General features: G+C 39.1%; 1 protein-coding gene across 1 annotated transcript in view; it reads left to right on the forward strand.

Moving 5' to 3' along the window:
• Positions 1–17,324, forward strand: part of LOC124719658 (putative sodium-dependent multivitamin transporter) — an 80,194-nt gene extending 62,870 nt beyond the window's left edge. The window contains exons 9-12 of the mRNA XM_047244870.1: positions 4,916–5,067; positions 11,712–11,907; positions 16,000–16,059; positions 17,196–17,324. Of these exons, the coding sequence (XP_047100826.1) occupies positions 4,916–5,067; positions 11,712–11,907; positions 16,000–16,059; positions 17,196–17,324 (537 nt within the window). The remainder of the gene's footprint in view (positions 1–4,915; positions 5,068–11,711; positions 11,908–15,999; positions 16,060–17,195) is intronic.
• Positions 17,325–27,567: the final 10,243 nt, after the last annotated feature.

The following is a 27,567-nucleotide window of genomic DNA, read 5'->3' on the forward strand; positions in this document are numbered from 1 at the left end:
GTGGTTCTGGTGGTGGTGGTGGTGGTATCGGAGAGGGGGGGGGGGGTTAGGGTGATTGGAGGGGGGGGGGAGGGGGAAGCTCATCTTGGGTCAATAGGCTGTTAAGAGTAGGTTGCAGTTGTTGTGTGAGGCTGCCCACATTCACCTTGTTGAATGCTGGCCTGGTTGACACACTACCCAGACAACGCCAATTATAGCTTTCAAACCACATTTTATTAAACTTTAATTATGCCAATCAACTTAAAAAATGGAAGACATTAAAATAATGCAATGAAATCTACTAACAAATCATCATCAATCATCAGTTATCTGCTATATTAGCAGGTCCTTTGCCTCTCCATTTTCTGTGATCCATTGCTTCCTTCTTAAGGCTGCTGTATGTTGTACCGTCCATCATGTCATCCAGTATCTGGAATCTCTTCTTCCTCGTTTCCTTTTCCCTTCTACATAACCTTCTAAAACTGTTTTTATAAATCCGTCCCTCTTTCTTAATATGTCCCCAATCCAATTTCTTTTTCTTCTCTTTATTACATCTAGTAACTGTCTTTTCTCTCCCGCTCTTCTCAGTACCTCTTCATTTTTTACTCTGTCCATCCAACATATACATTCCATCCTCTGCCATGTCCTGATCTCAAAAGCCTCCAGCTTTTCTCTGTCTTTCTTCCTCATAGTCCATGTTTCATCGCCATATAGAGGAACACTCCATACAAGACATTTTATGAGTCTCTTCCTGAGTTCTCTGTCCAGACCACTGCAGAAAATTCTCCTGTTATTATGAAATGCCTCTTTTTGCCATTGCTATCCTTCTTTTAATTTCTGTGGTTCACTTCCATTCAGTGTCTACCCTTCTTCCAAGATACTTAAAATTTTGCGCCTGTTCTACTAGTATTTCTCCATTCAGCATAATTTTTATTTCCTTATTTCTTCCTAGTGCCAATACTTTTGTTTTATTTGTGTTATTTTTCATTCTATATTTTTTTTCCATTTGTTTCAATGGTGTCCACCAAATCCTGTAATTCTTTTTCCCCTGTGGCTAGAAGGACCATGTCATCAGCAAACCTCAAACACCCTACTCTTCTTCCTCCAATTTCTACATCTGTGTCATCTAATGAGCATTGGTCAATCATATTTTCCAAGTAGAGGTTGAAAAGAGTAGGTGATGGACAGCATCCTTGTCTTACTCCTTCTCCTAGTCCGATCCAGTTTTTACTTTCTCCTCTCACTTTAATTGAAACTTTTTGATTAAGATATAATGAGTTTACAAGTCTTCTGGTTTTCCAGTCCACTCTCTTTTCCCTCATTATAGTCGCCAGCTCGTCCCAAACCACATTGTCAAATGCCTTTTCTAGATCAATGAAGCACATTCATAGGTCTCTTCCTTTTTCAATAAACCTTTCTCCCAAGATTCGTAGGAGCCCTATTGCATCTCTGGTGCCTGTATTCCATCTAAAGCCAAACTGCTGCTTGCCAAGATTCTCCTCCATTACTTTTTCAAGTCTTTTATTAATTATTCTTAACACCACTTTGGCTGCATGTGAAATGAGGCTGATTGTCCTGTGCTCACTGCATTTCTTGGTTCCATGTTTTTTCGGGAATGGAATCATTACTGTTGTTAGAAAGTCCTCAGGCCATTCACCACTGTCATATATTTTATTACATAATCTCAATATTTCTCTTATTACATCTTGGTTCGAGCATTTTAGTATTTCTCCTGGTATCATATCTGTACCTACCGCTTTGTCATTTTTCATTGCAGCTATGGCAGACTTTACTACTTCCATTATGATGATTGGTCCTTTCTCGTCCTCACTTACACTGTTGTGTGATTCAAGTTCCAGAGTTTCTGGTTTGCTATTTGTGTCATATAGCTCTTTTAGATATTCTTCCCATCTCTGGAGGACATCGTCACAATCTTTGTACACTACCTCTTCGTCTTTACTCAAAATTTCCATAGTAGCACTTCCTGCTCTGTTTTGTTCCCATGTCATAGTCTTTACTCTGTTGTATAGTAAGTCATATCTTCTCTTCCTGTCCAGTTCTTCAACTTCATCATATTCCTCTTTTAGCCATTTTTTCCTAGCCTGCTCTGTTTGTCTTCGCAGTTCATTATTTAACCTTCGGTATATCTTTCTAGCATTTTCAGTGCCCTCGTTTTTCAATTTTCTTCTCTCCTCCATCTTGGAAATCGCTTCTTGTGTGACATCGTTTTTTCGACCTTTTCCATTTTACATATCCTATATTTTGCTGTCCGGCTTTAATGATTCCTTCTTTCAGCATATTCCAGTACTTGTTGGCATTATCAGGTGCTTCTTTGTCTCATAATGTGTTTAGAAACTCCCAAGACAGCATTTCTGTAATTTGTTCCTTGTTGTATCTTATCTTCTCTAGATCCCACTTCTTCACCATGGTCGCCTTCTTCAGTTTTTTCATTCTTATTTCTATTTCTGCCATAAGTAAGTTGTGGTCACTATTAATATCTGCACCTGGTAATGTGTGCACCTTCTTGATTCCATTCCTGTATATTTCTTCTACCAGTAGAAAATCGATTTGGTTTCTATATTTATCCCCTGGTGATTTCCAAGTGTAGAGCCTCCTCCTATGGTTCTAGAACCATGTGTTTGCCGCTATCAGCTTCCGTTTTCTGTAGAAGTCAATTAGCCATTCACCTCTATCATTTCTCTTTCCAGGACCTTGACTGCCTACTATGTTTCCCTCTTTCCCTTTTCCCACAATGACGTTCCAGTCTCCCATTACTATTTTGCAGCATTTTTTATTTTCATCCATTATTCTCTCTATTACATTGTATCTTTCCTCTACAATTTGGTCATCATGTTCTGAAGTTGGCATATACACCTGGACAATCAGTAAATCTTTTTGTGCTCCTTTCAGACTTACACCATTAACACGGTCATTTGCATAATCTACATATTAGCCAATTCCTTTGTCATAATCATTCCTACTCCATTAATTCCTTTTACTTCTCCTCCTGAGTAGTACAACACATATTCATCTGACTGCAACTCTCCATGTCCATTCCATCTTACCTCAGCAACTCCTACAAGGTCCATATGATTCTTTTCCATATCTCTTTTAAGGTTTTCTAGTTTTCCTGCTTGTAGCAGAGTTCTAACATTCCAGGTATCAATTCTCGTTTTGATATTTTGCCTCATTTCTAGTTGTTCCCCCCCCCCCCCACCCCCCCTCCCCCCCCCACCCCCCATCCTGGAGATCCGAATGGGGGACTATTTTACCTCCGGATACTGATTTAACATAAGAGGACGCCATTTTAGCGCATAAAATGGAGACTGCATTATGCAGGGAAGACAATCTGTGGTGGTATTCCGTTGCCTTCTGCAGTTCTGGAGGCCACCCCTAACATGGAATACAGATGCTTTTTGCAGCCACACACTCTGGGTCAGACACTGCATAGGTTGGAAAATGAAAGACCCCTAGTCCTCGAAACCTAATAGCTTCGGGGTCGGAAAAGAACAAGAGCTGGCCGAGGGTGGCCAGATAGGAAAAATAAAAGTGAGGAGCCTGGCATAAGTAAGTGGAAGCAATGTTAGAACTCAGCTTGGGGCCCCGTGGTCGCCAGCCACGTAATCGGTAGGTGTGACTCCCTGAGGAGTCACATACATACGTATATTACAACTAGGACAGTGTTGTAATTGTCATTAGTTGAATTAGCATGCTTAAACTGATTATTTATTTAGGTTTCCATTACAGGTGCTTGTAATTTTTGACAGTGGCTAGTTTTGAATGCTTGCATTCATTCTCAAACAACTGCCTACATTCAAATGTCTAACTAAGCATAATTCCAATGATCTATTCAAAAGACTCTTATCAATTGAATTAGGCTTAGTTAAACATTTGGAATGAAGGCAGTTGTTTGAAAATGAATGTAAGTGTGTGAAATCAGTCACCATCAAAAATTGTGTGCAACTGTGATAATAGTTTAAATAAACTTAGTTGCTGGTTCTCTATACCAACATAAAGTTGGAACTGCATAACCACACTTCAACTCTCGAGCTGCCTTGCCTATGTATAAAGTCCGCCAAACACAAATGACATTGTTTTGCACTGTTCCATTGTTGTTTCACAGTTGTGAGGCTATACCAATTCCTTCGTTTTTGCTTCAGATAGATTGGTGATAAATTGTGTTGTCATATGTCCAAGTGATCAGCAGTAACATAAAATAAACAGCGAGGTAGGTAACAAAAAAAATTTATGCGTCGCGCATGAAAGTGACACAGATTGAGGTAGCAGCACGACCCCCTAATGAAGCTGTTCCCTACGAGTTAATTAGTAATAAAATAATTGGTTGGTTGGGATCTGATGCAGCTGTATACCGTAGGTCATTACTGAGAGGTAAAACCTATCCGTGGAAACGGAGTGACATAATGAAAGTTTATTTCATTATTGTTTAGTTAAGCAATCCTCTAGCAAGGTTATGTAAGTTTATTTTAAGGTTGTGTAATCAAAATAAGATTAAACAATGATTTTGCTCACATATCTTAACCACGGTATCATAAAGACCACTACTCTTTACAAGTGTACAAAATATAGCGTGTGCCGGCTTGTGTTACAAAAAATGGCGAGCCCACTGGATGATTAAGTTCACTTCCTGTTGCTTCACTTTTAAGGGTAGTAATCAGTGACGTTTTTCCTCGTTACTTTTCTTAACAATCGACACGAATTTCCCAAATGCTTTGGTATCAAAAACGGCAATATTAGTCTTGCTCAGATTGCATAAATATCTACAGATGCCCACAAGGCTTTCTCATCCTTCAGTTCTTTCTCCTCACCGTCAACTGAAAGAGCGACGTGAACTTTTCTCAGATCCCTGCAGACTTTTTTGACTATTTTTCAGCCCCTCTTCCCACTGAACGCCTACTGCTACGTGACGGTGTTGCAGGGAGCCATAACGGGCCTGGCCACGGGGCTCGCCTTCTCCATGTGGGTCGGCTTCGGCGTCCCCCGGCCAGACGCAGTAAGGCTGCCCACCAGGACGGACGGCTGCGACTTCAACGTTACGGCCACACCGCCGCCGCCCACCCAGGACCCCAGGTCAGCCGCAGCATCTCCTCTCACATTTCCGCAGCATCATAAATTAACACTGTACTTTTGGGTGCTCAGGAGAGTTGTCAGTTCCATTATTCCACACGATACTTCAGTGACTGACCCAGTCATCTTCTCCAGTTGATGTGAGATGTACTGTTAAGTGTACCTGCTGCCTGGACTGTCACAAAATTCAATTTTTTTCCTCTTTTTCACACATTATATCACCTTTGCTATCACTTGCATGACAGTAAAATATTTAGTTTATAAGCTTGAAGGCACACATTCTTTTGATCCCTTTGGGGGAAGGTTTGGGTCATAAGTTGTTAGTTCCACACCTCATGGGTTCCGTGCTACAGAGGAAAAACTTTGCTTATTGATATGTAATTTTTAATAGCACATAGAACCTGTTTTGGGGTCTAGATTCTTCTTCATAAATCTCATTTCTTAGTAACAGTATTGTGAAAAGGATAGTTGCTACTCACCATATAGCAGAGATACTGAGTTGCAGACAGGCACCAGAAAATGAGTGTTTGGCCAACAAGACCTCATTGGGCGCGCGTCCCCCTCCACACACAGACATGCAAATGGGGCTCACTCATACATGACAGCAGTCTCTGTCTGATGAGGCCACAAACCAAGTCAGGTCTCAGTAGCCAGAGACTGCAATTATCTTATGTTAATACATTCCACCCTGGATTTACCATTTTTTTTAAAGAAAATCATATGAGGGCTATTCAGAAAGTAAGGTCCAATCAGTTGCAAAAAAGGAAACCACAGTGGAAGCCTGATGAAGTTTTGCACAGATGTGTAGGTCAGTGTCTCTAGTACATCTGTCGATCGCGCATCACATCACTCTTCACAGTTCTCAGTTCTGAGTGCACAGTGAGCATGTAAAGATGCCCCAATTTGGAAGAGTGAGAGGGGGGGGGGTGCACAGAGATTCCCAAAGATTCCACCTAATGACTTATTTTGTACTAATTGTTCTATTTTGTTGAGTAATGGAGGGAAGTTCCCAGATTATAGTTCCTTACATGGGTACTGAAAGACATGTTTCCATGTTCTCATAGAATATGACTTTGTTTTTGACTTGGAAATATCTTTTTGTAAAGAATGATGTTAAAATTTGTGTCACACCACTATTTATAGCTGAGTTTGACTCCTAGCTCCTGCTGCACTGCTTCACATGTTTGTTTTACTGGGATGACACGATTTTGCCTGAAATACACATTCTCTTGGTGCTCCAGATATTTTGCTAGCTGGTATGTACTGGGTGTTCTAAAGCCACCGTGTCCTGCTGTATGATTAAAATATGTTTGAATAACTGTTGCAATAAAAAGTCACACACATCTGTCTGTGGACACAATATGTAGAGTTGACTAAAAGAAATTGCAGGGCTCAGGTGCTAGAAATATTTCATTAACATTGTGAACAATAAATAGTTAAGAATAACACTCATCTTAAGTACATTGTTGTACTTGTTGTTTTTGCTTGCTGTCTGGAAAAAAAATGGAGTATGATTTTACCAAAAGGGTGTCTGGATCTTGAAAACGTTCAGAACAATATATCCTTCTCCTTCTTGGTCTCAGTATACCAGCACAATTCATTCATGCAATGAAATAGTCAACAATGCATTTCAGTCATGTTCTCAGAATTATCTAATCAGGTATAAAATGAAATTCTTAAAAAAAAATTCAGTTTTTCAGATTTGTTGACACATAAACAATGTGTTTCACATGGGTGCAATGGAGAGAAATTGCAGTTTTTTCTCCACATGTCTGATCATCAACACAGTTACAAAACGGGTTCCTTTCTCCACAGCTCACTGCCAGCTACCTCCAGCTAAAGAAACATAAACCAAAGATACAAGATGGATTGTAGAGTATCACTCATCTTGGTATTTGTTCGCAAATGGAATGTGTATAATACTTTAATCAAATAGTAATTGAAGTTTTGTTAAGCTTGAATAATCAATTAGTGTCAGATGCAATAAATTTAAAATGGGGTTTTAACAGTTTTAAATATTGTTAAGACCAAAATTCTCTGCTGATAATTGATAAGGGGGGACATAATTTTTCACATATAGTTATCAGTATTTCATCCTGGAAACTCAAAATACAAAGGCATAGGCTTTCAAAAATAAAGGAAAATAGTTAAATGTGACAGAAACATGGGTCCCCAAACTTCAAAATAATTCAATAAATTAAAACTAAGGAAATACACTTTGCTGGTGTTACAAAATATTATAATAACAAAAGATATATTACTTTATACATTAGTTCCAGCTGAATCACTATCCGATGTACTCCAGAACTACATAAGTGTAGGCTCATTGTACTGTGCCATTATTACCAACTATGGGCATTGCAGCGAAGCCTTCCTCGTGTAGTGTCAGATCATGAGAGCACTGCTGCAGAATTACATCATCTAAAAGAAGTGTATTGAAATAGAGAAATAATTACTCAATATCTACTGATATCAGTAGGCCTGTATGGAAAATGGCATCCACAGTATTTCACTCACGTCAACAAAGATAAGCAATGTGGCTTGCAATGTTAGAGATGATGTGCTTCTCAGAAGGTCAAGTGTATGTAGCATATCTTACATGGGGCAGAGCAGTAGAACAGTTGAGGACAGGTTCACTGACACACCCAACTAAAACAGCTTAGAAAATCAGCTGTCGCTGAGCACTGCCTCTGATATAATCTCAAGATGAAACGCTGTAAGGCCAGTGTCCTCATGTAAACACAAAGTTTCTGGGACGCTGTAATTAAGGATTCTAGCAATACAAAGAAGTCCAAAAGTTGTAGTAAACTGGAATGGAGGTATCAGTTTAAATAAGGCTGGGCACCTTGCCCACCAGGGGTGGTAAACACTGAAGGCATTTGCATTTCACGGAATATCAGTGCGGTCTCTGAAAAACAAAAGAGGATCACAGTGTGTAACTGACACTGGGAATCAGCCTCAGCTACGAATAACTGTGTGACGCACACAGTGCTTCGGTCCAGTTGTAGGCCAGGCAGCAAGTATGCATAGTGACCCAGCTAGCAGCTCCCAAAGGTAACGACTGTGTCTGTTGTTGAAATATCATACAGGAACGTGCCTTTCACAACTCAGCTGATCACCTGGAAGCACAGTGTCAAGAGCTTCACTGTCCACGGTGGTGTCGGCCTGCAGTAGTAGTGGGGCAGTGAGGAGGTTGTGGACAGTGGGTGCCAAAAGTCACCCGAGTAGGCATGGAGCAGCTACTGCCACATCTCGTACACTTTCTACCTTCCATAGGATATAGGACTTATATTCATAAATCTTTTTAATAAAATGTCGAGTAACAATTCAGCAATAACTTCAGCCTGGGAGAATGTTAGCCACAGATAATGCAGTGTCAACACCACAACCTGCCTTCCTCTGTTCTCACCTGGAACTCAAAGAGAAAATTGGTGAAGATCAGCTTCACACTACCTGTCTTAGTTAAGGCTGTAGATCACGAGTGTGTAAAGAGAGCACCGATGCTATTACACTGAACGATATAAGGATTGGTTCCAGTGTTTATCACCACATGTTCCCATTGCACACCTGGACATGCACAAAATGTGAACATATATTTTGTTATTTATTATTATTATTTGTTATTGCTATTGTTGTGGCCTTCAGTCCAGAGACTGGTTTGATGCAGCTCTCCATGCTACTCTAGCCTGTGCAAGACTCTCCATCTCTGAGTAACTACTGCAACGTACATCCTACTGAATCTGCTTACTCTGTTCATGTCTTGGTCTCCCTCTATGATTCTTACAGCCCCCTTCCCTCCCACCCCCACTTCCCTCCAGTACAGAATTGGTGATCACCTGGTATCTCAGAATGTCTCCTATCAACCAATTCCTTCTTCTAGTCAGGTTGTGCCCCCCAACTGTATTTAGTACCTCCTCATTAGTTACACAATCTAGGCATTAAATTATCAACATTCTTCTATAGCACCCCATTTCAGAGGCTTCTAGTCTCTTCATGTGTGAACTCTATCTTCCGAACATGGGTACGTACACTGATAAAAATAGCTTCAGAAATGACTTCCTAAAGCTTAAATTGATAATGTTAACATAATTTCTCTTCTTCAAAAACGCCTTACTTGCCATTGCCACTCTAAATTTTATGTCCTCTCTACTCCAGTCATCCTAAGTTATTTTGCTGCCCAAATAACAAAACTTGTCTACTGTTTCAAGTGTGTCATTTCCTAATTTAATTCCCATAGCATAACTTGGTTTAATTAAACTATATCCAATTATCCTTGTTTTGCTTTAGTTGATGTTTATCTTATATCCTTCTCTCAAGACACTGTCCATAATTTTCAACTGCACTTCCAAGGCCTTTGCTGCCTCTGAGGGAATTACACTGTCATTGACAGACCTCAGAAGTTTTATTTCTTCTCCATGCCCACTCCAAATATTTCTTAGGCTTCCTTTTCTTCTTGCTCAATGTACAGATTGAATAACATTAGTGATAGGCCTACAACCCTGCCTCACTCACTCAATGACTGCTTTCCTCCGTTCCCTCAACTGTTATAACTTCCACATGGTGTAAATAGCCTCTTGCTCCCTGTATTTTACCCCTACTACCTTCAGGAGTTAAGGAGAGCATTCCAGGCATGGCTGTCAAAACCTTTCTTAAGTCTACAAATACTGTAAATGTAGGGTTGCCTTTCCTTAATTTATCTTCTAAGATAAGTTGTAGGATCACTATTGCCTCATATTTTGCTGCATTTCTCCAGAATCTATACAAACTTGCCACCAGTTCTTCCATTCTTCTGTAAAGAATTTGTTTTAGTATTTTACAACCATGACTTACTAAACTGATAGTCTGGTAATATTCACACACGTCAGCAACTGCTTTCATTGTAATCAATACTAACTTCTTGATTATTCTTAACATTTCTGCATATATGAGTACATCAATACATTTTTACTGTTCCTAATAATTTATTGAAAAGTTATTAAAACACTGTGTACCTTCCACTTACAAGCAACTATTAATGAAATGCAATGTCTCATAAAACAAGATTAACATAAAATCAGCAAAGAATATACAGAAAACATTCAAATATGGCTCATAATAGTGGAATGAAGCATCACCTGAGAATAAAAGGATGGAAGTATGAAAAAATGCACACTGTATGGGGTAGTTTAGTAAACAGAAAGAGTAGCGTTCAATTAAAATTCCGTATTGACAGTAAAATGTTGGAACACGTGAGGCTATGCTGACCCTATGACTTATCTTAGAGAACAGATTAAGGAAAGGCAAGCTTGTGTTTCACAAAGTTGATTGGAATACTCTCTTTTAAATTCTGAAGGTGGCAGGAGTAAAATACAGGGAGAGAAAGGCTATTTACAATTTGTACAGAAACCAGATGACAGTTATAAGACTCAAGTGGCATGAAAGAGAAGCAGTGGTTGGGAAGGGACTGTGACAGGGTTGTAGCCTATCCCCAATGTTTTTCAAAAATGGCTCTGAGCACTATGGGACTTAACTGCTGAGGTCATTAGTCCCCTAGAACTTAGAACTACTTACACTGAACTAACCTAAGGACATCACACACATCCATGCCCGAGGCAGGATTCGAACCTGCGAACGTAGCGGTCGCGCAGTTCCAGACTGTAGCGCCTAGAACCGCTCGGCCACACTGGCCGGCCCCAATGTTATTCAATCTGTATATTGAGCAAGCAGTTAAGGAAGCAAAAGAAAAATTTGGAGTAGGAATTAAAATCCATGGAGGAGAAATAAAAACTTTGAGGTTTGCCGATGACATTGTAATTCTGTCAGAGACAGCAAAGGACCTGGAAGAGCAGCTGAATGGAATGGACAGTGTCTTGAAAGGATGATATAAGATGAACATCAACAAAAGCAAAACGAGGACAATGGAATGTAGTCGAATTAAATCAGGTGATGCTGAGGGAATTATATTAAGAAATGAGACACTTAAATTAGTAAAGGGGTTGTGCTATTTGGGTAGCAAAATAACTGATGATGGTTGAAGTAGAGAGGATATCAAATCTAGACTGGCAATGGCAAGAAAAGCATTTCTGAAGAAGACAAATTTGTTAACATTGGGTATAGATTTAAGTGTCAGGAAGTCGTTTCTGAAAGTATTTGTATGGTGTGTAGAAATGTATGGAAGTGAAATGTGGATGATAAGTAGTTTAGACAAGAAGAGAATAGAAGTTTTCAAAATGTGGTGCTACAGAAGAATGCTCAAGATTAAATGGGTAGATAACATAACTAATGAGGAGGTATTGAACAGAATTGGGGAGAAAAGCAGTTTGTGGCACAACTTGACTAGAAGAAGAGATTGTTTGGTAGGACATGTTCTGAGGCATCAAGGGATCACCAATTTAGTATTGGAGGGCAGTGTGGAGGGTAAAAATCATAGAGGGAGACCAAGAGATGAATACACTAAACAGATTCAGAAGGATGTAGGTTGCAGTAAGTACTGGGAGATGAAGAAGCTTGCACAGGTTAGAGTAGCATGGAGAGCTGCATCAAACCAGTCTCTGGACTGAAGACCACAACAACAACATTGGTAGTTATATCATGATGTCACACGCACACCACACCTGGGATCCACATGTTACACATATGTACAATACGTATTATCCCCCACATTGCAGCGAGTACTTCTACCTGTACCGCGTGTCGTACCTGTGGGTTGTCGTGCTGGGATTCCTGCTGACACTCGTCGTGGGCACCATCGCGTCGTGGGTGGCGGGCGTCACCTGCGAGGGGGACCGCAGCGTGCCGCCGCCAGACCCCGACCTCTTCGTGCCGCCAGTCCGGAGGGTGCTGCTCGCGAGGAGAGGGCGCAGGGTGAGTGGCAGTGGTAACACTGGCAGCACTGTCTCCAGCTGAGCGATGTCCTGACAACTGATTAGGCAGTCAATTTCAGATATAATCTGTTTGAAGACACATTTAGTATTGGATTAAAAGCTGTTTTAGTGGTGGAGTTGATTATAAAGTGTTTCTGAAATAAACCTCTTTCACTTGTATATGAACTATTATGGGAACACAAAAACTTTTGTGATTTCAAATCACATCTTCAGGTGTACAAGATAGGAAATGTACAATGAACATTACGATAAACAGATAGCTATCCTAATAACCTATGCTGACGACAACCAATACGAAGTACTCACACATCAGTGACATGTTTAAACCCAGATACAAAAAGGAGGGGTAGTCGACATCTCAAAGTAAAGTACTGTTACCCACAACAAGCGGGATGTCGTAATTCAAATTGACAGGTTGAAAACTGAAATATTAAATGTGCACCTACCTACAGTGAAAAGAGCAAAATAACAAAACAAGAAAAGTAAAAGCCCCAGTTAGATACATTGAACGCCCCTGGTTATGAATCCTCACTTCATACTGGGAAGCTGCAGACAGCAATGCTTCAGCCTGCTCAGTGTGCCAGTGTGTTCATGTGTATCATGGAGGGCACTAGCATCACCGTGCACATAGCAGGGAAAGCTACAAACATTTTTACGCAATCCAAATATTTTGGAAATGTTTGAGGCCTCTGTTACACAGCATAATCATATAAATTATAAAATATGTCAGCAAAAAAATTGTAAAGCCAAATAGACCAGAAACAACAAGCCCAGGATCAATAACCTAGCAAATATCACACTACATCTTTGAAAGGTGATCAAAGATAGACAGTATATTGTAACGTCTTAACTCCAGCTGATTGTTAAGGGTATGTTTGGGGTATAGCTTTAGACTCTTCCACAACGTTTAAGATGGTCCTTCACTTCTCTGTCTAAGACTTTTGAATTATTGACTACACCTGTTATGGAGTGGCCTGAATCACGTAAGCTGCTACTTAAAGTGGACTTTGAATTTCTCAGACTGTCGTGTTCTCGAAACATAATAGCAGGCCCTCTGCCAGTCTGCCACACATACCTGGCAGGACAATTGTCACAACTGATGCAATATATACCAACAGTGTCGCACTTTTCACAGGCCACATACTATTTATTTACAAGTGTTTGACCGAGATTCTGTGGGGTAAAGAATACTAGCTTTATCTCTTTTGTCCTTTACTTTATTATTAAACTTAATTTATTTAATTTTATTATTAAATTATAGAGTGTCTTTCTTGACTGCAGACTTATTTAGTCTAGTGGCTTAAATGGCTCTCAAGAGACAAATCTTGGTACTTAGTTTTAAAAAAAGTCACATGAGCCATTCTGGTATGACCCCACTGGGGCCGATCTGACAACTCAGCTTCTGTGATGTAGCTACACAATATGCTCTATGACTTAATGGGCGCTGAGAGTCAGAAGAATGGCTCCACTATATATGCCGATCATTTGTCAAAGGTCGTCTCACTCATCAGAGAGATTGAGCTTACAGGAAATGCCGCGTGTCATGCTGGATCACATATAGCGGTGTTGGGGTGACCGAAAAACTCAATATGTATGCAAACAAGGCAACTTAAGGTAAAAGGAGAACAACCAAGAAACTGATAATAAAATGGGGAGAAAGTAAGAGCCTCACAAATTATATTTAGACATGGCAGAATGTAGTAAGGTACTGTTCCTCCACTTATTGTGATGTCACCCTTTACATATACAGGGTATTATAGAAAATTGTTACATATACCTGTAGGAGCTAATATTGGTCAAAAATGGAATAAAAGATGTGTCCGGAAACCAGTATCTGTTGAGATATGGCTCAATGTGTTCTCTCATTCCCATCTGTGTGTTACATAGAAATATATGCTACAGGCATGCACTTACCATGCATTCTGATGCATTCTTCAGTGCTACTTCACAGTGAATAAGCATTCTTTCAGATATACGGAGCACCATTTGGATTGTGTTTTGTGCATTGGTCACAAGCTACTGCAACATCTTGACATTGTTGATGGGTCGGACACACATCAATGTTGTTAAATATCCCCAGAGCCAGAAATCCAACGGATTCAGATTTGGTCAATGAGGAGACCATGGTACTGGACCTCCCCAGTCAATCCATTACCCATGAACATTGCAGTGAGATACTGTTACACAATCAGTAGAAAATTGGGTGGTGACCTGTCATGCATAAAACAATCATCTTTCTGTAATGGTAATGTTCTCCATTAGTGCTAATAATTTATTGTACAGAAAACTGATATGCGGCACCTGTTTAACTGTATGGTAAAGTCTACAGCCCTAAGAGCCTTTCACTGACAATTCCCAGCCATACATTCATTCTGAAGTGATCCTGATGCCTTATCACTGTGATTGCTCGAGTATTGCATTGGTCCATACATGCATACTGTAGTAATTTACTATGGCATCTCTTGTGAATTCTGCCTCATCTGTAAATAAAATACAGTCTGAGAACTGCGGATTTTCAACAGCTCATGTCATAACAGGTATTGATTTTTGGACATATCAAAATAAGTACTTTCCTTCTATTATTCACCAATACTAACTCATATAGGAATATATGACACTATATTTAAACACCCTGTATTTAATGTATAGGTTGTTTGTTTTGGTATAGAACAACTGAATAGCTCCAAAAAATGTGAATTGTATGAAAAAATGTTCCAGATAAAAAGTTAATATTTTCAAAGGGGACATATATCTGTGCTGCCCACTAACTTCTCTCCCCACAATGCAGTGGTCAATTTTTTTTATTTTCAAATGGAAATCTTCATTTTATTGCAGATTTGGAGTCTATGCCAAAAAATACCTAGGGTTTACCTGAAACTTTCTTTGCATTTGTGGTAGGTGGGGCAGTAATGAACAGATTTAAGATTCTCTGGCTTTTGCAATTAAGAACTGACTCATTTCATTCTACATTGCATTTGTGATAAAAGTGTAAACTTTCCTCTTCTGAACAGTTGTTCTTGTGTTCAAAACTTGATTGCACAGTAAAATTTTTTTGTTTAGACCTTTGAAAATGTGGAAAAGAAGCTACTTCTACTATAACATGGGTTCTGTTCCCCACAGCACCAGGATGATGAATTTTAGTGAGTCCCCTCAAATCTCAATGTGTTCTTCCACATAATTCTAGTACACGCTTAAAATTTTGCTCATAAAATTAGAACCAGCTACATGTGTTGTTTTTTGTGCATTCAGATAGTTGTTAATCAAAATAACTTAATTGCTTAATGTATATATGTTTTCTCTACTTTTCTGTCTTTTATGTTACTGTTGAAATTCAGCAACTGCATAATTTATTAAAATTAAAATTTAAAACAGTCTTGATTTTAACTACTTTAAAGATCACTGACTATGTTTTCAAAAATCTTATACATAATTTATTTTTCTGTAAAGACAGATTTATATGCATCTATAAACAGCTGCTGCTACAGAGCAGAGGGCAGTTCGTGCACAACCATGTACAGTCACTGGGCTGGTCAGTCAGTATAAAGTCACTTCTGCAAATTCCCAGTTGCACAATTACTTACAATAGACAAAATATTATTGCTACTTATTAATTTTTTTAAACTCCTTCTGAAAAGCCATTGGCACTGAAATGTGAATTTGTCTCCATTATCCATTTTTTTAATATTTTTTTTATATAAAGTGGTTTCACTGTTGAGTTCTTTAAGCATTCAGGAAACTAAACATTCCTAAAAGAAGAATTACAAATTTGGCCAAGTACTGGACCAACATAGGCAGCACAGTGCTTTAGTATTCTGCTAGATAATCCATCATGTACCTGAGAGTTCTTAGTCTCCACTTATTGACTCAGTGACTGAATCTCCACCTTTCCAGTATCATAGAGGTGTATTTCAGATAGCAGTCTTTGAAAGCCGTTTCCTAAGAGAATTAGATAATTACCTGGAGAAACTAAGTTTTTATTTAACTCACCTACTATATTCAGAAAGTTACTGTTAACTACTCTACATTGTACTTATTGTTGAAAGTTACTTAAAGTTCACTTATAACTTCCCAGCAACTGACTTATGAAGAAGTAGAAGAAGAAGAAGAAGAAGAAGAAGATGATGATTTCAGAGTAACCAAACTAACGGGACTGTAAACTTAAAGAAAGGCAAAACTACACTGTACACAAACAGGCTTCAGTGATAGGCCTGGGTGTAGCTATTCTGGCCTGCTGTGAAGGTATTGTGATGTGGTTGTGCTGCAAATGTCTGCATATCATAGACATTTGCAACCCAACATTTACATTATGCACTGTGTGTCTTGTTTGGAAACAAATTTGTTCCATTTGCTCGCAATTCTTGCTGCCAACATCAGTAGTGTCCATTTTAATCTTTCCCCTCAAGCTGGATTTTCAAACAGCTCAGTACTTTCTCAGGTTTCTTTTCTGGCAGTGTTAGCTGTATGTTAACAGTGGTGCAGAGTAGTATGGATCGAGTTGGCCAATACATCTAGTGTGAAGGTTCACTGAATGCAGTGGAAGGAACAATACAGCGATGCTATAATGAAATATTCTCACATGGATGGCAAACCATATCATAATATCTTCATACCACATCAGAAAAGCTACAACCAGTGAACAGTGGAATTCTGTGTCTCTGTGAGTTCAATGTCCTGTTAATTAGATTGCTCTGTAATCATCATCTCCATGTAAAGTCAATTGCGGGCAGTTACAAGTGAAGTCCAAATATTTTTCCATGACAATGCAATATACAGTATTTAACAATTAGGTCCCGTATATAGCAGCTGAGTCAAATGAAAGCTTAGTTTGCAGCCCAATCCAGATATGAAAAAAAAAATTGTGTAAAGAGTCAAACTAGAAGCAATTATTCTGTAAAAAGCCACTGGATAGCATGGATTTCTCACACCAATACGCCCAGAAATATTGCTCAAGAATCTCTATATCACATTTTATTTAGGGCAAAACAGTAGTGGGCGAAATACTGATCCTTGTGGATCTCCATACTTAGTGCATTTCTCACTGTGAATTTGGTTTTATTCCTGTATTATAATTTGTTAATGTGATCTGTTTTCTGTAACTGAGACAAGACTCTGTTCACAATGCAACATTTTATGGTTTCTCTTGTAGAATTAAAAGATCTGTGCATCTGAAGGCCTTGGAAAAGTTCCATAAAATATTGACAGTTTAAAGTTTTTCCTATTTGGCTCTAGCACAGTCAGTGGGTGCAGCCAGTATGTATGTGTGTGCAGGGCTCCAACCCGGTGCAGCTGACACGTGTCGCCGGTGACCTGTCCAATGGTGTGGGACCAGCTGCAGACACCAAGAGCCAGGAGGAGCCGCTCAATGGCATAGGTGGCCACCACGTCACCCCAATGTGATGTCGACAGAGTACAGTGGGGACTGCTGTGAGCTGAAAGGTGAATCCACATGGCATGCGACCATGAATGTATGTTCCCTATACTTGAGGGATCATCATAATTTGACCCAAGATAAACAACAGACCTGGTACTGCCACTTATGGGACCTACATTTGATGTTATACAATTGTCAAGTTTGTTTCGTTCTTGTGTCTAAGTGCACCAGTGCGACCCTCTACTTTCTATTCTGAAGGTTAGATGCCATTTGTAGAAGGCATGATGTCACAGACTGTAGCTAGGTCACAGAGTATACTGACTGGATAATTTTTCTTGTTTACCTGTGCCAGAACTTAATTTGTGAGGTCATGCTCAGCTATATGTGTGTTAGTCCTTTCATTACCACCACCTGGTACCAAATTATACAGAGTGTTAGAAAAAGGTACGGCCAAACTTTCAGGAAACATTCTTCACACACAAATAAAGAAAAGATGTTATGTGGACATGTGTCCGGAAACACTTAATTTCCATGTTAGAGCTCATTTTAGTTTCGCCAGTATGTACTATACTTCCTCGATTCATCGCCAGTTGGCCCAATTGAAGGAAGGTAATCTTGACTTCGGTGCTCGTGTTGACATGCGACTCATTGCTCTACAGTACCAGCATCAAGCACATCAGTACGTAGCATCGACAGATTAGTGTTCATCACGAACGTGGTTTTGCAGTCAGTGCAATGTTTACAAATGCGGAGTTGGCAGATGCCCATTTGATGTACGGATTAGCACGGGGCAATAGCTGTGGCGCGGTGTATTTGTAACGACACAGATTTCCAGAACAAAGGTGTCCCGACAGGAAGACGTTCGAAGCAATTGATCGGCGTCTTAGGGAGCACAGAACATTCCAGCCTACGACTCGCGACTGGGGAAGACCTAGAATGATGAGGACACCTGCAATGGATGAGGCAATTCTTCGTGCAGTTGATGATAACCCTAATGTCAGCGTCAGAGAAGTTGCTGCTGTACAAGGTAACGTTGACCACGTCACTGTATGGAGAGTGGTATGGGAGAACCAGTTGTTTCCGTACCGTGTACAGCATGTGCAGGCACTATCAGCAGCCACTTGGCCTCCAGGGGTACACTTTTGCGAATGGTTCATCTGACAATGTGTCGATCCTCATTTCAGTGCAAATGTTCTCTTTACGGATGAGGCTTCATTGCGACGTGATTAAATTGTACATTTTCACAATCGACATGTGTGGGCTGACGAGAATCCACATGCAATTGTGCAATCACGTCATCAACACAGATTTTCTGTGAATGTTTGGTCAGGCATTGTTGGTGATGTCTCGATTGGGCCCCATGTTCTTCCACCTACGCTCAATGGAGCACGTTATCATGATTTCATACGGGATACTCTACCTGTGCTGCTAGAACATGTGCCTTTACAAGTACGACACAACATGTGGTTCATGCACGATGGAGCTCCTGCACATTTCAGTTGAAGTGTTCATACGCTTCTCGACAACAGAATCGGTGACTGATGGATTGGTAGAGGCGTACCAATTCTGTGGCCTCCACGCTCTCCTGACCTCAACCGTCTTGACTTTCATTTGTGGGGGCATTTGAAAGCTCTTGTCTATGCAACGCCGGTACTAAATGTTGAGACTCTTCATGCTCGTATTGTGGATGGCTGTGATACAATACGTCATTGTCCAGGGCTGCATCAGCGCATCAGGGATTCCATGCGTCGGAGGGTGGATGGATGTATCCTCACTAACGGAGGACATTTTGAACATTTCCTGTAACAAAGTGTTTGAAGTCACGCTGATACGTTCTGTTGCTGTGTGTTTCCATTCCATGATGAATGTGATTTGAAGAGAAGTAATAAAATGAGCTCTAACATGGAAAGTAAGCGTTTCCGGACACATGTCCACATAACATATTTTCTTTATTTGTGTGTGAGGAATGTTTCCTGAAAGTTTGGCCGTACCTTTTTGTAACACCCTGTATAAATATTTTTGTGGATTTGTGGATGTCAGAGCAACACATTTTCTTAAGCAAGCAGCAGATTTCCAACTTTAATAGACAGTTATCCAGTGAAGATCACAATACTACAACGTAAAAGTCCATGCAAGAAAAATATCAGAGCTATAGGATCTCATGGAAGACCTCATGGAAGAATTACAAAATTACTCTTATATAAATGGTATGCAAATAAATGAATGCTTGCTTTCCAAATAGTAATCAGCTACACCACTGAATACCTCAATATTATGAACATTTGTTGCCTGCTTTCATAGAAGGAGCAATAACTCCATACACCAAAATTCCAGAGTTTATTCCTCGAGTCATTACTCTTTCCATTCACTGCAGTATTTTCAAAAATGGCATTCCTGTGATGCAACTTCCTTGGGGGTGACAATCTCCCACCCCCTTGCATCAGTAATTACATAAAGATATCATGCATTGGACAAACCAATAATACCACTTTTTATCCACTGAAATAACGCCTTTCCAGCATTTCCATAGGTTTGATATAATCACGCTGTAGGAATGTCATTTTTAAAATGGATTATTTCTCTGTGTGTAACAATCTCCCTTACCTCACAAAAAAGACTTTGCATTTCAGACATAATACAGACAGAATTGTACGAGGTAATGGAGCAGGATGAAATGTAAATATGTGGTACAGTGGGCTGTGTCTTCTGCTGTGCACTTCATAATGAACTTCAGAATTAACTGAAATGTGTAATAAGTGTAATCAGTAGAGATGAAATCAGTGGAGGTAGGAGGGAGGTCTCGAAAGTTCTCTGCCTCATACTGAAAAACGTGCATTTATGTTTCCAGAATGTTTTTCAACATAATCTTCTTTAACATTAACATATTTCATCCAGTGAAATTTCGTCTTTGTAGTGTACCATTGGAAGGGCTGCAAGGCACTCTTCCACAGCTGGAGTTGCTTCTGTGTTAGGTGAAAAATGCTGATGAACAAGAGCAACTTTGAATTTTAAGAGGAAATGGAAGTCTGAGTGAAACATGCCAGGGGAATAGGCTGAACTTTCATCCAACACTTTACAGTGCATATCAAAAAGTAAATTATGTCAAGGTTGTCTATTTACTGCCATTAGGGAAACTCCATGATACACTGTCACTGCAAAGAAACTTCTAAACAAACAAAGATTACTGCATAACAGGTGTAAAACAAATAGTAGGGCTATAGATAGGTGCTGAATGAAATGCATTTGGCTGTCAAGAGATCAATTACTGATGCCTTCAATGACCACCATAGCAGAATATTGTGAAAATGACATTTCACAAAAACCAAAGAAATTCTGTTCCTATGTAAAGGCTGTTAATGCACAAAGTTAGCGTCCAGCCCTAGTGAATGAGACAGGAACTGAAATTGAGGGTAGCAGAGCAAAACCTGAAATGCTTAACTACTTTTTCAAATTTACTTTACAAAGGAAAACCCAGGAGAATTGCTCAACTTTAGTCCTTGTACCACTGAAAAGATGAATGAAAGAAGTATTGGTGCCAGTGGTGTTAAGAAATGGCTGAGATTGTTAAAACTGAACAAAGCTGCAGGCCCGATTGAATCCCTGTCAGAGTCTATATTGAATTTGTGGCTGAGTCAGCCCATCTCATAACTGTAATCTCTCATAGATCCCTTAAACAAAAAACTGTGTCAAGTTCTCCGAAAAAGGTATAGGTCACACTTATCTACAAGAAAGGTAGTAGAAGTGATCCACAAAACTGTCATCTAATATCCTTGACATCAATTTGTTGTAGAATCTTAGAACATTTTCTGAGCTCAAACAAAATGATGTACATTGAATAAAATGACCTCCTCAATGCCAGACAGCATGGTTTTCAAACCAAACTTTCACATTTCTCCCATGACATATTGAAAGCTTTGGATCAAGGCAACCAGGTGGATGTTATGTTTCTTGTTTTCTGAAACGGATTTGACTTAGAACCACAGCTTTGCTTATTGTCAAAAGTATGATCATATGAGGTATCAAGTGATATTTGTGACTGGATTGAGGACTTTTTGGTAAGAAGGATGCAGCATGCTATCTTGGATGGAGAGTCATTGTCAGATGCAGAAGTCATTTTGGCTGTTGTGATGCAAGTAGTGTTCTTGTTGTATGTTAATGACCTTGCAGATAGTATTAATAGTAAAATCAGGATTTTCACAGATGATGCAGTTATCTATAATGAAGTACTATCTGAAAGAAAGTGGGATAAATATTTTATAAATATTCAGTTAAATCTTGTTAAGATTTCAGTGTGGTGCAGAGATTGGCAACTTTCTCTAAATGTTCAAAAATGTAAAATTTTGCACTCAACAAAATGAAAAAATGCAGTATCCTATGACTATAACATCAATGAGCCACAGTTTGGATTATCCAGCTCATACAAATAACTGGTTGTAATGCTTTGTAGGGATATGAAATGGGATGTTCACTCAGGCTCAGTTGTGGGTAGTTGCTGCTGTTAGACTGTGCTTCATTGGTAGAATACTGTGGAAGTGCATTCAGTCTACAAAGGAGATTGCTTACAAATCACTTGTGCGGCTCGTTCAAGAATATTGCTCAAGGGTGGGACCCATACCAGACAGAACTAACAGGAGATATTGAACGTACATTCTGACAGCTATTGAACTATATGAAATAAAATCATCATCAAATTCTGAATGGCTTGCGTTAGGATGTTCAAACTACACGGTTGGCTGCAGGGCATGATGGGAATTGGTATGTGAATTCACACATGCCTTTCACCATTTGCATGCGAAAATGTCACAGCACAGTGTGCCTGAGTGTATAGTGCTTGTAAAGGCCTACCATACGAGCAATAGCACCCCAACTGTGGTCCGAAGGAAATAGTTCAAGCAGAAGACAACTGGTCCAAGTGTGCTAACAATCAACAATTTGATTTGCAAGTTTGAGAGAATGGGTAGTGTCGTGAGGACAGTGTCAGCAATATTGGTCATCCAAAAAGGTTGAAAACTTCAAGAATATGCATGCTGTGTTTCAAACCGGCCACAGGAAATTGATGAGATGAGCTGCACAACAGGTGGGAACCAACTGGAGATACTGCGACAAATTGTTGTTGAAACATGCGTCTATTCCCGTACAAAATTCAAACCCGTCAGCCATTTAGCCCCAAGGGTATGGAACAGTGGTTGTGTTTCATCAGCACTATTGTACACAGAAGTGACAAACAGGACTTTGATCTGAATATTGTTCGGTTTAACGGAAAAGTGCATTTTCATTTAGACGAGTCTGTCAACAAGCAAAATTGGTGCATTTGGGGGGACTGAGAATCTGCATTTCATTATCGAGAAGTCTCTTCACCTTCAGTGGGTGTCTGTGTGGTGTGCAATGTCCAGTCATGGAATAATCGGTGCTATCTCTCTTACTGGCACAGTAACTTCTTAATAGTATGTGAATGTTTTGTAAGACAATTTTGTCCCCATTATCTAAAGTGACCCTTATTTCTACAATAAGTGGTTCATGCAAGACAGAACTTAACCCCACGAAAGCAGGAGTGTGTTTAATGCCCTGGAGGAGCACTTTGGGGACCCCATTCTGGCTCTGGAGTACCCAGAGGCCACTGGCACAAGCCACATTCCCCTCATCCAGATTCTCTGGATCTGAAAACATGTGACTGCATTTTGTGGGGCTATATTAAAGACAAGGTGCACACAATAACCCCAAAACCATTGCCGAGCTGGAAAACGCCATTTCGGAGGTCATCGACAGCATCAATGTTCAGACAATTCAACAAGTCGTGTACAATTTCGCTATTCATCTGTGCCACATCATTGCCAATGTTGGCAGATATATCAAACGTGTCATAACCTAAATCCAAATATCTGTAGTGACATTTACATGTTGAATAAAGTGTATGCATGCCATAGTTTGTAACTAATTTAACTTTTTTTCATATAGTTCAATAGTTGTCACCCTGTATACAGAGCAGGGCAGCTCAAATAATCACAGGTTTGTTTAATCCGTGGAAGATTGTCAGATAGATACTGAAGGACCTGAACTGGAAGACTCTCAAAGATAGGTGTAAAGTATCCCCAGAATGTCTACTGACAGAGTTTCAAGAAGCAGCTTTAAATGATTACTCTAGGGATATACTACAATCCCAAATGTATAACTCACACAGGGACTGTGAGGATAAGATTAGAATAATTACTGCATGCACAGAGGCATTCAATCATTCTTCCCGCCCTCCATACATGAACGGAACAGGAAGAAAGCCTAATAACTGGTACAATGTTATGTATCCTCTGCCACGCACCTCACAGTGGATTGCAGAATATGGATGTAGATGTAGATATGATTTTCAATTATGTATGACTCAATATAGCGAAAATAGTATCAAATATGCAACATATCTTCTCATTGTAAAAGAGACTGAGATTACGTTGTTATCAGCCTTATTTCTGCAGCAAAGCTCTACAATTTCCCCCCCCCCCCCCCCCTCCCTGCAGATACTTCCCCCCAACAATTCATTGCTACCTCAGGATTAAGTCCTCTCAATCAAACTACTCTTTCTGTCAAGTTGAACAATAAATTTCTTTTTTTTTCCATAATTTGGTTCTGTACCTCCACATTAGTCTACCCATCTAATCTTCAGAATTCTCCCATAGCACCATGTTTCTTCCCAGAAGTCCATATTGTTGACATTTGACTTCTATACAGGGCTGCAATTAAGAAAGATACTTTCAGAAGAGACTCCTTAACACTTAAATTTGTATTTGATGTTAATAAATTTCTCTTTTTTGTGAATAATTACCTTCCTATTTGCATTTTACATCCTCTCTACTTTGGTCATTGTCATTTATTTTGCTGTCCATATAGCAAAACTCATCTGTAGCTTTCAGTGTCTCATTTCCTAATAAAATAGCCCTGCCCCCTCCTTATTTAATTAGGCTACATTCCACTAGCCTTGCTTTACTTTTGTTGGTGTTCACCTTGTAACCTCTTCTGAAGGCGTTATCCATTCCATTCGACTGATTCCCGCAGTCCTTTGCTGTCTCTGATACAATTATGATGTTATCAATAAACTTCGATTTTTTGTCTGCTCCCTAAATTATAATTCCCTGTCCAAAATTGTCTGGTTTCCTTTTCTATTGCTCAATGTACAAACTGAGTAACTTGGGATATAGGCTAAAACCTGGTCTCATTCCGTTTGTGTCCTTCAGTTCTTCTCACTGCAGTCTAGTTTGCTACAACCCTGACTCTTTCTTCTCATGCTTTTTAATTCATATACCTGTACTCTGGTTTCTTTACAGACTGTAAGCTTGTGCACCCTGAATTTTATTCCTGCTATCTTAGCAACTTCAAAGAGGAGATTCTCCTCTGATTTGGCTTGTATGATTCTTTCCATTCTTCTATAAATAATTTGCTAGAAGTTTGCAGTCATGAATTATTAAACTTATGGTTCAGTATTATCACACCTGTCATTTGCCTTCACACCTGTCACTTGCCTTTTTTGAAATAGCAGTTATAAACTTTTTCTTGATGTTTGTGGGTATTTCACCTGTAACACATGTCTTGAACACCAGGCAGCATAGTTTTGTCATGGCTGACTCTTCCAAGGAGCTCAGTATTTCTGGGGGAATTTCATCTATTTCCAAGTGCCTTGTTTTCACTTACATCTTTCAATGCTCTGTCAGACTCTTCTCACAATGTCATATCTCCCATATCATGTTCATCTACTGCCTCTGTATATTTCTTCCACATTTCAGCCTTCCTTTCTTTGCTAAATATGAGTTTGCCCTCTGAGCTTTTCCAAAGGTTTCTTTAATTTCCCTTTACACAGCATCTATGTTTCCCACAACCACGTAAACTGAATGTTTGAAATCCAGTGTGTGTGACTGTTTGTTTTCCCTGTTATTGTGTTGCAGGTGCTGATGTGCAGGTTCCCAGCCTGAGACATTCCAGCCTTCTCTACAGAGGCTGCAACAACTTAGTCTATTTATTTTCTAGTTTTGTAAAAAAGGGAAAAAAATGTAAACACTCAGTATTCCTCAGTTTGTAATAGCTGTGCTTTTTATTCTCAGTTCTCTTCTGTTCAGCTGAATTGCTGCAAATAATGAAGCACTGCAAAATCAGTTTTATAGGTGCATGAAGCTTCGACAGAAGCAGCCAAAGAGAGTGGGAGAGATTATATGAGACAGCAAAATGTTGCTGAAGTTAACTGGTGATGCAATACTGCGCAGTGTAGAAACTTTCACAAATGTAACATTTCAGTGGACTTATTAAATATGGGCAATTGCTTACCTGGTAAACTGTGAGCAAAAGTATGACAATAATTATTACAATATTGGAAAAAGTTCTGACCAGGAAATCAATAATCGTGTGATGAAGATCAATACTACAGGAGGGTGGAGGCATTGGATGGTGTAAAGATGGCTGAATAATATTGTTGAATGGCATAGAAAAGATGCCTCCAAAATAAAACTAGTTGCCTATAAAAGGTCACAGATACAAACCAATCACAAAATTTGCACATGTACATTTTTCATCATATTTGCTGCACCGTAATTATTTTTCTAGAGCACATTGCACTTTAGAAGAATCTGTCTTGTCTTGTGTGTATGGGTTCCTAGCCAAAGTAAATTTTTTGAAGGTTAAAACCATTTTGCCATTTCAGCTTTAAAATTTTTTTAAATATGAATGTTTCTTTATTTCATCATTCACTCACCCACTGTCAGCTGATTTTTGGCACCTGTAGTAAATTGAGTAATTCGAAATCAAGCTGCATCTGTACTTCACTCTTTTGAATAATGCATCAGTTTAAATAGAACTCAATACAACACACTGCATTGCTATCTGCACCATTTCCACCACAGCTGAACTTATACAAACACATATTGCATAATTGGCAAAGAAATCAACAAATATGGTATTTATAATGTGGGTTCAACTTGTACAGTGTAAAAAGAATTTAGTGGTAAACATGTTTTTCATCCATTCATTCACCCATTTTGTTCTGGCTCCACATTAGGGGTATGGAGTGAGTTAAAGTATTCATTAAAAGGTGTGGGTAGAGACATGAAATTTGTTGAACATTAGCTGTTGTGTTATCCCTGCTTTTTTCAAGTCATCTTTACTGTCATGACAAGTTCCATTGTCTGTATTCTAGCTTTACTGCTGGTTTTGTACAGCTCCACAACTTACCTGGTTAATGTGGTTGACTGCATTCTTTTAATATCCCGTAGAAGTTTAGTGCATATTTTTACAAGTGAAGAAATACTGATCTAATTTAGAATCTCCTTGTTTGCTCCTTCATCCATCCTTTTTTTAACAAAATAATTTGTCATTACTTTCTTCTCTTCTATATTTCCTCAGTGCCTCTTTGCCCATTTTAAATACTTTGTCAGTGGGCTACGCTACATCCATTATGTTTTCAAAACTAGTTCCTAGAACCATTTATCCAAATATTTGACTCAAGAAACACTTAATTGTTTTGTATTTAGTTTCCAGAATTTTGTTTAGCAGAATGTAGTTGGACAAGAGCAACATTATTATTTTTTAAAGGAAATTACTGATCATCTTATCATACTACTAGCTGCTGTTTTTATCTAATAGTTTTGTGTAAATTTGCACAGAACAGTGTCAGCTGCCTACAGAACATTAAAGTTAAAGCACAGTTTAACATATATGGTCATGATATTCATTGCTGTGGGAACTGTTACCATCTGCAAGCTGGAACAACACTAGTGCACATTGCAGCGAGAAAGCCTGCAGGATTACTGCTTTTGACATTTTACTGTAATGTCTGTGTGGTTTCACCTTCAGCTGCATCTGTGGAGGCATATGTAGTACATTAAATAATGCAGGTATTGTGTTCCAAACAGCTTTCCTACATTACATATTCTCTGATTTGATTGGAACTGTAATGAAAAGAGTTAACATCATTGAGTAGATACTCAACATGGGTGTCTTTCTGCAAAAAGTCAGTTCTTCTGCTGTTTACTAGTACTTTTTGTTCTTAAGACCCTAACCCAAAACATCTCTCAAGTATGTAACAAGAAACATGTCTCCTAAAGCTTGTAATATTGTTATCACATATCCCCACATTAGCTGACAAAAATTAAGTGAATAGTCAACTGTTTCATATTATGAGTAGATGCAATACTATTGAGAACTTACAGTATTCAAAATGAATACAAAACATATGTGCAGTCATTTAGTAAGAATCTTGAAATGATTTAATATTGTGACATCAATCACGATGTTCATGAG

The sequence above is a fragment of the Schistocerca piceifrons genome, chromosome 11 (genome assembly GCF_021461385.2).
Source record: "Schistocerca piceifrons isolate TAMUIC-IGC-003096 chromosome 11, iqSchPice1.1, whole genome shotgun sequence".
NCBI lineage: Eukaryota > Metazoa > Arthropoda > Insecta > Orthoptera > Acrididae > Schistocerca > Schistocerca piceifrons.